This window comes from Apodemus sylvaticus, chromosome 10 (genome assembly GCF_947179515.1).
Source record: "Apodemus sylvaticus chromosome 10, mApoSyl1.1, whole genome shotgun sequence".
NCBI classification, from domain to species: Eukaryota; Metazoa; Chordata; class Mammalia; order Rodentia; family Muridae; genus Apodemus; species Apodemus sylvaticus.
The window spans coordinates 75,179,461-75,190,314 of record NC_067481.1 but is presented as its reverse complement, the minus strand read 5'-3'; the positions used below and the strand labels follow the sequence as shown (position 1 = coordinate 75,190,314).

At 46.0% G+C, this 10,854-nt stretch overlaps 1 protein-coding gene and 1 pseudogene across 1 annotated transcript; both read right to left on the bottom strand.

Moving 5' to 3' along the window:
• Positions 1–1,129: 1,129 nt before the first annotated feature.
• Positions 1,130–6,092, bottom strand: LOC127694456 (uncharacterized). Its single transcript, XM_052195972.1, is given in 5 exon segments — positions 1,130–1,158; positions 2,136–2,609; positions 2,646–3,900; positions 3,902–4,188; positions 6,053–6,092. Coding segments are annotated over 5 exon segments (2,085 nt in total).
• Positions 6,093–9,517: 3,425 nt separating this feature from the next.
• On the bottom strand, positions 9,518–9,789 carry LOC127694454 (40S ribosomal protein S28-like; annotated as a pseudogene).
• Positions 9,790–10,854: the final 1,065 nt, after the last annotated feature.

Genomic DNA, 10,854 nt, shown 5'->3' with positions numbered 1-10,854 from the left:
TAGCACTCTGAGATAGAGGTATATGGATCTCTGAGTTCAAGGCCTGCACGGTCTACAGAGTGAGTTCCAGGATTGCCGGGGCTACACAGAGAAACCCTATTTCAAATGAACAAACAAACAAATCAAAGAATTGTAAAAGGAAAACGATGTAATAAAAAAAAAAAAAAACATGGAAAGATGCACTAGGGAATAATGGATTTGTAATTCATCTAGAATTGCCAACCTGAGTACCGAGGAATCAAAGAGATCATGATGCCACTCAAAGGAGAGTCGTCTTGCTCTGAACACAGAGATAGTTGCTTCAGTGATTAGAAACAGAGCATTCAGTGCTTAGTTTGGTCAACTCGACAGAGCCCAGTATCATGTGGGAAGAGGATCTCAGTTTTTCTGGGCCTCACTGACCTTAGGCATGTCTGTGGGGAATTTTCTTGATTGCTTTAAGATGGGAAGACTTGTCCACTGCAGGTGGCGCTACTCCCTGGGTTTGGGTCTTGTGCTTTCTAAGGGTAGGCATGGAGCTGAACACAAGCAAGCACATATGCACTTATTCTCTCTGCTCTTGACTGGAAACGTGACCAGCTGCTTCAAGTTCCTACTTTGGCTTTCCTGCAATGGTGAACTATAACCTGGACTTGTATCCCAAATAAACCCTGTCTTCCTTAACTTGCTTTTTGTCAGAGTATTTTATCATAGCAGGAGAAGTAGAAATATGACAGGGTGGTTCCAAGAAAAGAGGGTTACCTTCACCAAGGCTCTAAATAGAAATGGGTACCACTGCAGTGTCCCGAGGACTGAAGGATCAAGAATATCCTGAATCAGAACCCTCAGCAACAAATGACCATCCTCAGGATGGACAAGGGACGTTGGGAAGACGTCCTAGGCTTCTAGGGGTTGTGGGTCACAACTGTGACCAACAAAAGGGACATAATACTATGAGACCACATCTATCACACACTAGTATAAATCAGAAACTGCAACAAGCATACTGGGTAACAATCTTATTTAAGTATCAAAATGGCTCTAACACAGAATGTGATATTATACTACATTTATAGAGTACAAAAACTAGATGCTCGGAATTGAAGATCAGCATTAAGTGCTCAGTGACATGTGGCTATCCGCAGGTCATTTAATTATGCCAGGCCTTGGCACCGTTACCTGTAAAAGACACAAATAAGAATATGTGAAGAGAATAAAGGGAGATTTAATAATTACAAAGTGTTTGATATCATAGAGGCCATATGAAGATTAATCTAGACTAGCAGTTCTCAACCTGTGGATCACAACCCCTTTGGGGATCAAACAACCCTTTCACGGGGTGTCACCTAAGACCATCAGAAACATCAGATATTTACATTAAAATGCATCATAGTATCAAAACTATAGTTACAAAGTAGCAGTGAAAGAACACAAGGTGAAGAAGAGAGTGTTGTGGCATTAGGAAGGTTGAGAACCACTGGTCTAGACCATCTTGGTTTGTGTATGAGTGTTTTGTGAGGACAGACAACCCACCAGGCAGTGTGTGTGTGTGTGTGTGTGTGTGTGTGTGTGTGTGTGTGTGCATTTATTTTGCCCAAGTAAGCACCTGATGGGGCAGAAGTAGCATCTCCACCAGCAGTAGCCACCCTAACACCTAGAGGAAAGTCAACCTGAACTGCCCCTTTTATGTTCCAGGATCCACAGGGTTAGATCAACATCCACCAATCACTCAACTTTGCCTTGTAGCATGAAGTAGGTGAGATTAGAATATTGTCTCTCTGGGTAGAGTTAGCAAGCTTAGTGGATCTACCACAGTTTCCATCGGCCAGATGAGTTTCTTGGGCTGACTGAAGAACAAGGAGTAAACTGCTTGCAAAGACCAAGCAGGCAGGTACTTAGGGGACAGAAATCTGTTTCTTTATATTCAAACAAAGCAAATTGAGATTTAAGGTGGATCAAGAAAAATGGCACCCAGAGACAGCCATTGGAGCTTATTATGAGAACCAGGCTTAGGGATTTGAATCTTCCTACTGTTTTTCTCTCCTCTGAATGGGTGAGGGGACTGAAGGGAGAGATGCTGAAGAAGGTTCCTGCAGCAGACACAGCAGAAGACAGGAAAGTATGTGGTATTGCTGTCTACACAGCCTTCCACTTACCCTTCAAGGTCTTGGTCCACTGCATTTCAGTTTTCTTCTCTAGGTCAAAGTCATCTACAATGATATCAAAACATAGTTCTGGGGATTGGGGCAAAATCAGTGGAACACCTCGACTATGGGGCAGCAACAGAGGGATCTTGCGTCTCACAGGCCTTGGAATATCCGGTGTGGGGAGGCCATTCAATGGGTCTTCTTGCTGAACTTGAGGATCATCTGTCGTGGTTGCCTGCTCTGCTTCCCTGTGTTTCTTTTTCTTTTTTTTCGTACAACCTGAAGAGCTACGTTCGCGGCTTTTTTCCCTGCATTTCTTAGCAAGCACCTGCAACTGGGCCCAACCTGGGAGTGGTGCGGCATATGCAGGAGCACCTTTGGCAGCACCTCGAATAGCGCGTGCAGCAACACCTTTCAAAGCACCTCGCGTAGCACGTGCAGCAGCACCCCTGGAAGCACCTCGGGTAGCACGTGCTGCAGCACCTCTCAAAGAACTTCGGGTAACACGTGCAGCAGCACCTTTTGAAACACTCTGGATAGCACGTGCAGCAGCACCTCTTGAAGCACCTCGGATAGCATGTGCAACAGCGGCTCTCAAAGAACCTCGGGTAGCACGTGCAATGGCACCTTTTGAAGAATTTCGGGTAACACGTGCTGCAGTGCCTCTCAAAGCACCTCGGATAGCACGTGCAGCAGCAGCTCTCAAAGAACCTCGGGTAGCACGTGCAGTGGTGCCTCTTAAAGCACCCCGGGTAGCATGTGCATCGGTACCTGCGGCAGCCCCTGAAGCATCACCTGGGGCAGCCCCTGCAGCAGCCCCTGAAGTAACACTTGCAACAGCACATGTAGCAGCACCTGGGGCAGCACTTGTAGCAGCACCCGATGTAACAGCTGCAGCAGCGCCTGGGGCAGCACTTGCAGCATTACCAGAAGTAGCTCCTGGGGCAGCACCTGTGGTATTGTATGCAACATCCCCTGTGACAGCCCCTGAAGCATCACCTGTGGCAGCACGTGCAGCAGCACCAGAAGCAGCACCTGGAGCAACGCCTGCAGCAGTTCCTGGAGCAGTTCGTGGAACAGCACCTCGGGTATCACACGCAGTAGCACCTGGGGCTGCACCTGCAGCCCTACTAGAAACAGCGCCTGGAGCAGCACCTGGGACAGCACCTCTGGTATCACGTGCAGGGGCGGCTTTGGAAGTCGCCCTAGGTGCAGCCCTTCTGGTAGCACGCACGCAAATTCTCTCTGGTGGCCACTGTGCTAGCGAGGAACTGTAGGAGCTGGCAATAGCATTTCGTTTGCATGAGCTCTTGAAAGCGATCTGGTATTCCTTAATACAGCTCTTTCCTGAGTTCTTCGAACAGGTATCTCTACCCAGAGGTCCTGGCTTGGGTATAAACGAAGAGAGCACACCGTTGACAAACAGACGTGTAAAAGCTGATGAGGCGCTCCCACTGTGATCAGAGCCCTTTCCCTGATCACAAGGCCTCTCGGTGACTGGGGAGCCGTCCTCCTGATTGGCAAATCCTTCTCCACCTTCTCCCAAGGTAGTGAGATCTTTCTTTTTCTTGATTTGAACTTGACTGCTGCTCTCCTGGAGAGTACTAATCTGTGCCTCCTTCCTAGACTGAGTCAAGAGGTGGCCAGTAAGAAAAGACCATATAATCAGGACCGGCTGCCCCAGAACAAAACGGAGTGTGTCTCTGCCCTTACTAGAGAACACATTCAGGATCATCAAGCTTCGGGACATCCTGGAACTAGAAAGCACTGACTGACTTGTGCTGGCTACCTAAGAGCGTAGAGGAAAATTTCTCCACTGGATATCGCTGCGCGTGGACGACCACAACGCACTCAGGGTACTGCTGAGGATGGGCTAAAGCTGCGCCATCTTCAAAAGGCAGACTATCAGCCATGTTCAGACACCCATCTACGGAATTAACCCGGAGAGACCGGGAAACACGGTGGCCCGGTGGTGAGGGCCTCTTCTGCAGGTCCCTAGTGGACACAGTCAGGGGCAGAGGGAAAGGGAGAGGACGAACCCGGCCCAGGTATCCGGACAGCTCTGCACAATTGGAGCCGCCAAATGGAGTCAACGGCTCAGAGACGCGTCCCTAGCATCGAAGGAGCCCACCGTAAGGCATACACTGTGGGGTGTGTCGCCTTATGACGCAGCAGTGGAACGTGTGAGCGAAGAATGGGCACAAGAGCAAGAGCCACGCGGGGGGAAGGGCACGCACTAGGACCTCCCGCTGCTGACACTAGGATGAACACTAGGATAGCCTCTCTAGTTTAGAGGCCAGTAGACAGCTCCGCCCCCACTGTTGGAACTGTGCAACGCTGAGCTCCCCCAGCTAAAGAACTCTGGGGCTAAGGGACTCCTAGCTCAGTAACATGCCCTGGAGGCCGCAGCATACTTTCTCTGAAGTAGAGGAACAACTACTCAGAAGCAGAGCTCATCTGCCATCCAGACCTTGAGTGAGATAACAAGGCTGGAGCAAGCTCCAGGCATCTAGTAGAAGTGGGCAGATACAGGAGGAAACAAGTCTGAGTGGGCGCTGCCACACCCTCCCGTCAATCAACAGCCAGAAGAAATGAAATGTTCAAAGAGTTTTATCATTTAAAGTTCATGGTTAAACAACTTCTACATCAAAATCTGGTTGTTCCAAAGAACATACACGGTCTAGACCATCCCAGCCCATGTGTAGCAGATGCGTTCTTCTAGCTGGGCTGCCTTGTCTGGCCTTAGAGGGGATTGCAGAAACTTGATGTTCAGGGGGAGGGTAGGAGGGGGATACCCAGGGAAGCCCCGCCTACTCAGAGAAGAAGGGAAGTGGGGGAAGGATTGTGGGGAAGGGTAACTGGGAGGTGGCAGTGAGCAGGATGTAAACTGAATAAGTAAATAAAAAATAAAATATTTTTTAATTAAAAAAAAATCTGGTTATTGATAAATACCATAGCTTAGATGAATCTTTTTTAAAAAGCACTGTGCTAGGTCAATGAACTGCAGCCACAAAGTTATGTGCTTACCTGAGGACTTCATATGTACAACGTTTTTTGGAGAATTCTCAGGGATGGAGAATAAATCAATGGTTCCCAGGAGTTAGAGCTGGAGGAAGGATTGAAATAAAACATGGAAAGAAGGGGGGAAACACAAAATGTCACATGGAGGAATCTGGGGGACAGAGATCATCATATATGCTGATCATAGCAGCTGGTTCAACCATCTACACATTTGACAATATTTACAATACATCACACAGACCTTTACTACAGATAACTTTAAAAGTAAGTACTTAACACTTTCTTAACCTTTATTAACCATGACTTGATAACAAACACTTAGAACCAGCATTTTTTTTCTTTTTAAAAATGAGACAGATTCTCTCTTTTATGTAGTTCTGTCTGTCCTGAAACTCGCTATGTACAGACTAGTCTGGCCTCCCATTCCCAGGGATTCACCTGCCTCTGCCTCCTCAGTGCTGAGATTAAAGGTGTGCACCACCATATGTGACTGAATAAAATACTTTTTTGTTTGTTTCTCAAGACAGGGTTTCTCTGTGTAGCCCTGGCTGTCCTGGAACTCACTCTGTAAACCAGGCTGGCCTTGAACTCAGAAATCCACCTGCCTCTGCCTCCCAAGTGCTGAGTTTAAAGGTGTGAGCCACCACTGCCCAGCCTAAAAACACTTTTAAGGGCTTGTTCTTCATTTGGGCCTACAAGGAAATCAAAAGCTTGGCATCTACCTTAATTCTGCATATAGCCTCTACTTTGGCTCAGTCACCTGCTAACTCTGCACAGAAGCTTGTTCATGACTCCAGGAATGGCTGTCTGAAAGGCCAAGGTCTAAAACATCTGACCAACCTCATCTCTCATCATGGTTGGAGCCAAAAAAAAAAAAAAAGATAAGAACTAAATTATCTTCCTACCTGTTTTTACAATGTCCTGCTCCAGACCCCCAAAAGTCATTGTCCTAAACCTTCAGACCCCTTGGATTCCAGGAATGGTGCACACACACACACACACACACACACACACACACACACACGCATGCACTGAATCACCCTATTTTGTACACTTGATGCTTAAAGATGCTATTTAATCTATATGGCCCATACAGATAATATTGAAAGGTAAGACACACTATGATATAACAGATGACAGACCATCACCCTGTCATGAGAACACCAACCAGGCAGAAGCAGGCATCTCATAACAAGCTAGTTCCTTTGGTTTCTTCAGGCCTTGCAGAAAGACCTGAGATCATGAAGAGCCATGCAGCACTCTGACCAGGACTGCACACCTCACTCACTCATTGCTTCAACTCGTCCTCTGTTTAACCCTGAAGCTCCTATCAGTACCCAGTCTATTCTTCCTCATAGGCCACACGGATTAAATATTTCTCTGCTTTTCATTGTCTCTTGCCTCTCTAACATATTTAAATGAACTGCCCAGGGCTGGAGAGATGGCTCAGTGGTTAGCACTGACTGCTCTTCCAGAGGTCCTGAGTTCAATTCCCAGCAACCACATGGTGGTTCACAACCATCTGTAATGGGACCAGATGCCCTCTTCTGGTGTGTCTGATGAGAGCAACAGTGTACTCACATGCATAAATAAATAAATAAATAAATAAATAAATAAATAAATAAATGGACTGCCCAGCCTAATCCCTTGGGACTCCCTGAGTAAGGAAACCTCACTAACTGCTCTATCTAAAACCTCACTAACTGCTTTATCATTTCTTCAAGCATAATGATACAAACCTGATACAATGCAGGCTGTGGTCCAGCTAGTCCAACAGTGGCAGTCTCCCAAAAGAGTCATTTAGCCCACGAAGCTGGATGTCTTCCGTATGTGTTGGAATCCCAGAGAAGTTGTCTCTAATGCCCATGAGGCAAGGCTCAACAGCAAGATCTGTGAACGTGTATGTGGGAACGAAGCCAGGTGGGCAAAATTGGAAAGCTTTTTCCTTCCACTCACTTTATATAGGCCACCATGATAAAGGGTGACCCAGATTTAAGGCCAGTCTTCCTACCTCAAATGATCCAGTTAATGCCTTGATGAGGTTGGTGTCATGTCCCATTGACCTTAATCACAGGACTTGGCAACACCAAGAGACTCCCTAAAGGATCTCCTCCTGTATTCCAGATACAATTTTCTTTACCTCCATTGTGGAAAGGCAATCCACATTTCCTTGGATAATTCCAATCAGTTGCTCCTCCTAACATTGTTATTCCTTTCTTACCTGGTAGCCAGGGAGAAGAAATATTTACTGTGTCCCCCAGGAAGGGGTGATCCCCGGAAGGAGTGCTCCCCTGTCTGGAACCAAAATTTAACATAAATAAGGTCTGGAACAGGAAGCAAAAATGTCCTAGTGGAACCATTCATGTATATATAGGAATAAATATATATGTACATACTATATTACTAAAATATTTTAATTTAAATCTATTTTATCATATTCTTCCCCTCCCCCAAATTTACCCAGATCCTCTCCTCCTCCTTACCTACCCAATTTTAAGTACTTCTCAAAAAACAAACCAAAATCCAATACAACAACAAAATGCCCCAAACTTAGAAAAATACATATCACCCAAAAAGAAAGGAAAAAACTAACCAAAATAGAGCACAAGCACACACAAAAAAATATTGCATAGTCTATGACATGTTAGTCAGTTATTCCTGAACACGAGTCCTGTCCTGGAGTAGCTGACGTACCCAGTGTCATTGCATTGGAGAAAAATTGATTTTTCCATCTCTCAGAAGACATAAATGAGAGGTCTGTTGTTAACCTTTATCCTAGTGTCTAGGTTCACATTCATTTATTCATTCAGTCTTAAGAACACAACAAAATAAGATAAAACAAAAACTATGACATCCAAGACAGGCCAACAGAAAAGAAGGAGGTCAAGAAAAGGTGCAGGAGTCAGAAACCCACTTGCTCACATGCTCAAGAGTCCCATAAAAACACTAAACTAGAAGCCATCATGTCAGCTCAGAGGATCTGGTGTAAACCCACGGAGGCCCCGTGCATGCCACCTCAGACTCTGTGAATTCATAAAAGCTGTGCTCATGTTGTTTTGTTGGTGTTCTCTCTACCCTCTGGCTCCTACATTCTTTCTGCCTCCTCTTCTGTGGAGTTCCCTGAGCTCTGAGGAAGGGATTTGATAGAGACATCTCACTTAGGGCTGAGTGGTTCAAGGACCTTCACTCACTGTGTAATCCCAGCCTGTGGGTCTGTGTATTTGTTCTCATTTGCTGCAGGAGGAAACTTCTCTGACGATGGCTGAGCAAGGCACCGGTCTATGAGTGTAGCAGACTGTCATTAGGGGGTCATTTTATTGCTACATTTTTCTACATTTTTAAAAGACCAGTATTATTTGCCCTAGGTCCCTGGGTTATCTAGTCTCACCCTTAGTTATCCAAGAAGCATCAGAAATGGATCTGGTCTTGAGAAGTGGGCCTTAAGTCCCATCAGGTAATGGTTGGTTACTCCTACAAGCTCTGTGCCACTATTACCCTAGCATATTTCAGGTGGTACACCATGATAGACACCCTTTTAATGTGATGGTTTGAGGGAGAATCCTCCCAACAGGGCACGTGTTGGAATGCTTAGTCATCAGTTAATGGAACTATTTGGACAGAATTAGGTGGTGTGACTTTGCTGGACCATGTGTGGCCTTGTTGGAGGAGGTGTGTCACTAGAGATGGACTTTGAGGCTTTTAAAAGCTAGTGCCAGGTTCTGTCTTCTCTCTCTCTCTCTCTCTCTCTCTCTCTCTCTCTCTCTCTCTCTCTCTCTCTCTCTCCCTACAACTTAAAGATCAGGCATAAGCTCTCAGATACTTCTCCAGCACACATACACACACACACACACACACACACACACACTGCCACACTCCTTGGCATGATGATAACGAAACTGACCCACTGAAACTATAAACCAAAGGCATTTTCCTATAAGTTTCTTTGGTCATGGTGTCTCCTCACAGCAAGAGAACAGTAATTAATTCACTGTCTAAGATAAGATCTAGCTAACCCTAGATAGACTGGCTTTTCCAGGGCTAGCCAAAGCCTAGAAAGAATAAACAATTCACTCAAGAGAAAATGCATGGACTCTATCTTTAGCACCAGGGGAGAAAATAAAAGAGTAAACATAAACCAACTGATCCTACAGCCACCCCCCTTATCTTCAGGCTCTCTTCCTCTAGACCACTAACCCCCTGATTTAAGCACTCTAACACCAGCTGTCAGACAAGCAGGGATCGCCCAGTACCCAAGAGCCAACCTAAAATCCTTCAAGCTGGCCAATCCCAAGACTGTTTACTGTGTCTCATCCCTCCCTACCTATGGAGACAAAGATCATAATAACTAACAGCTTTTTTATACAAATGCTTTACTTAACAGGTGCAGGACACCCATGGGCTAAGTGGTGGATATCCAGGACCCAGCAGCAAGGTGAGTGCAACCTCTCAGCTTCTCTTTCTGACTCCAACAGGGTGAGCACATCACCCTCTCGAACGGGGCCTTTGATGTTCAGATGATAGAGCAGCTGATGTCACCCATAAACCCCACATGTGCCTGTGTGCACTGACCCTGTGAACCAGTCCTGCCCAGCACTTTGGTCACCCTAGCCAGCTTGATGGGCTGCACATGACTTGTGTCCATGATGGTGGTAATCTGGCGGAGAGCTAACAGTTCTTACACAAAGTATCCTTCTGACCAGCCCTGGAGAGCTTCCTTGCTCTCTTGCCCCCACCCACCCACCCACCAAGTTACATGTTTCCCTCCTTGGATCTGTGAGTGACAGTCTTTGACTTCCAACGACAGGCATTATGAATAATAAAACATATATTTAAACCAACACACTATTTATTTGGAATCGCTAAGACACTTCAAGAGAGAATAAAGAGATAACAGTTTGCTGGAGCAAATGGAGGATTTGTTCCAGACCCATATCCTTTTAAGGTGTCTGGGTACTGGCACAAAGGTGACTAAACCTTGGACTAGGCCAGAGAACTCAAGAGACAGGTTTAGCTCATAGATGACTTTAAAACGCATCTTGCAATGTTATTCATGTGTGATCCTTCAGTTTATATGATTCATCCCCTCAAGAGATGTTCTCAACTGGGAACCACTGGACGCATAAACACCCCCAAACCATGAACCCTGGAGTCCTCTGGAGTCCTGCTCTAAGGGCGATTGTGCTGGCCTCTGCGCACTTCACTTTCTCAATACTCAGATTAAGATAAACATTCCGAGTACCTAAGTACATAGTAGTAGTTTTGTGTATTATTTTGTCTCTGTGATAAAAATGCCATGACCATAGTCACGGGGTAAGCATGGCAGAAAACACCAGGAGCAGGAAGTTGAGAGATCTCATCTTCACCACAAACAAGAAACAGCCTGAATTAGAAATAAGGAGAAACGCTATGTGCTCTCAGAACCCGCCTCCAGGAACATACTTCTTCTAGGAAGGCTCTACCTCCTAAAATGTCCTCCAAGCAGTATCCCCAACTGGGACTCAAGTGTTCAAATACATGAGCCTATCAGGGACATATCACACGTGGCCAGTTGATTCAACCAAAGTGAGAACCTGCTGCTTGTTCATATCTATGTCCCGAGTGCCTGCCACATAACGGGATGCATGTGATTGACAGCTGAGTGGAGAAGCAAGTGCTGTAGATACTTAGCACAAGAGGCTGGGGGCATCTGACTAGTGTGACCACCTCA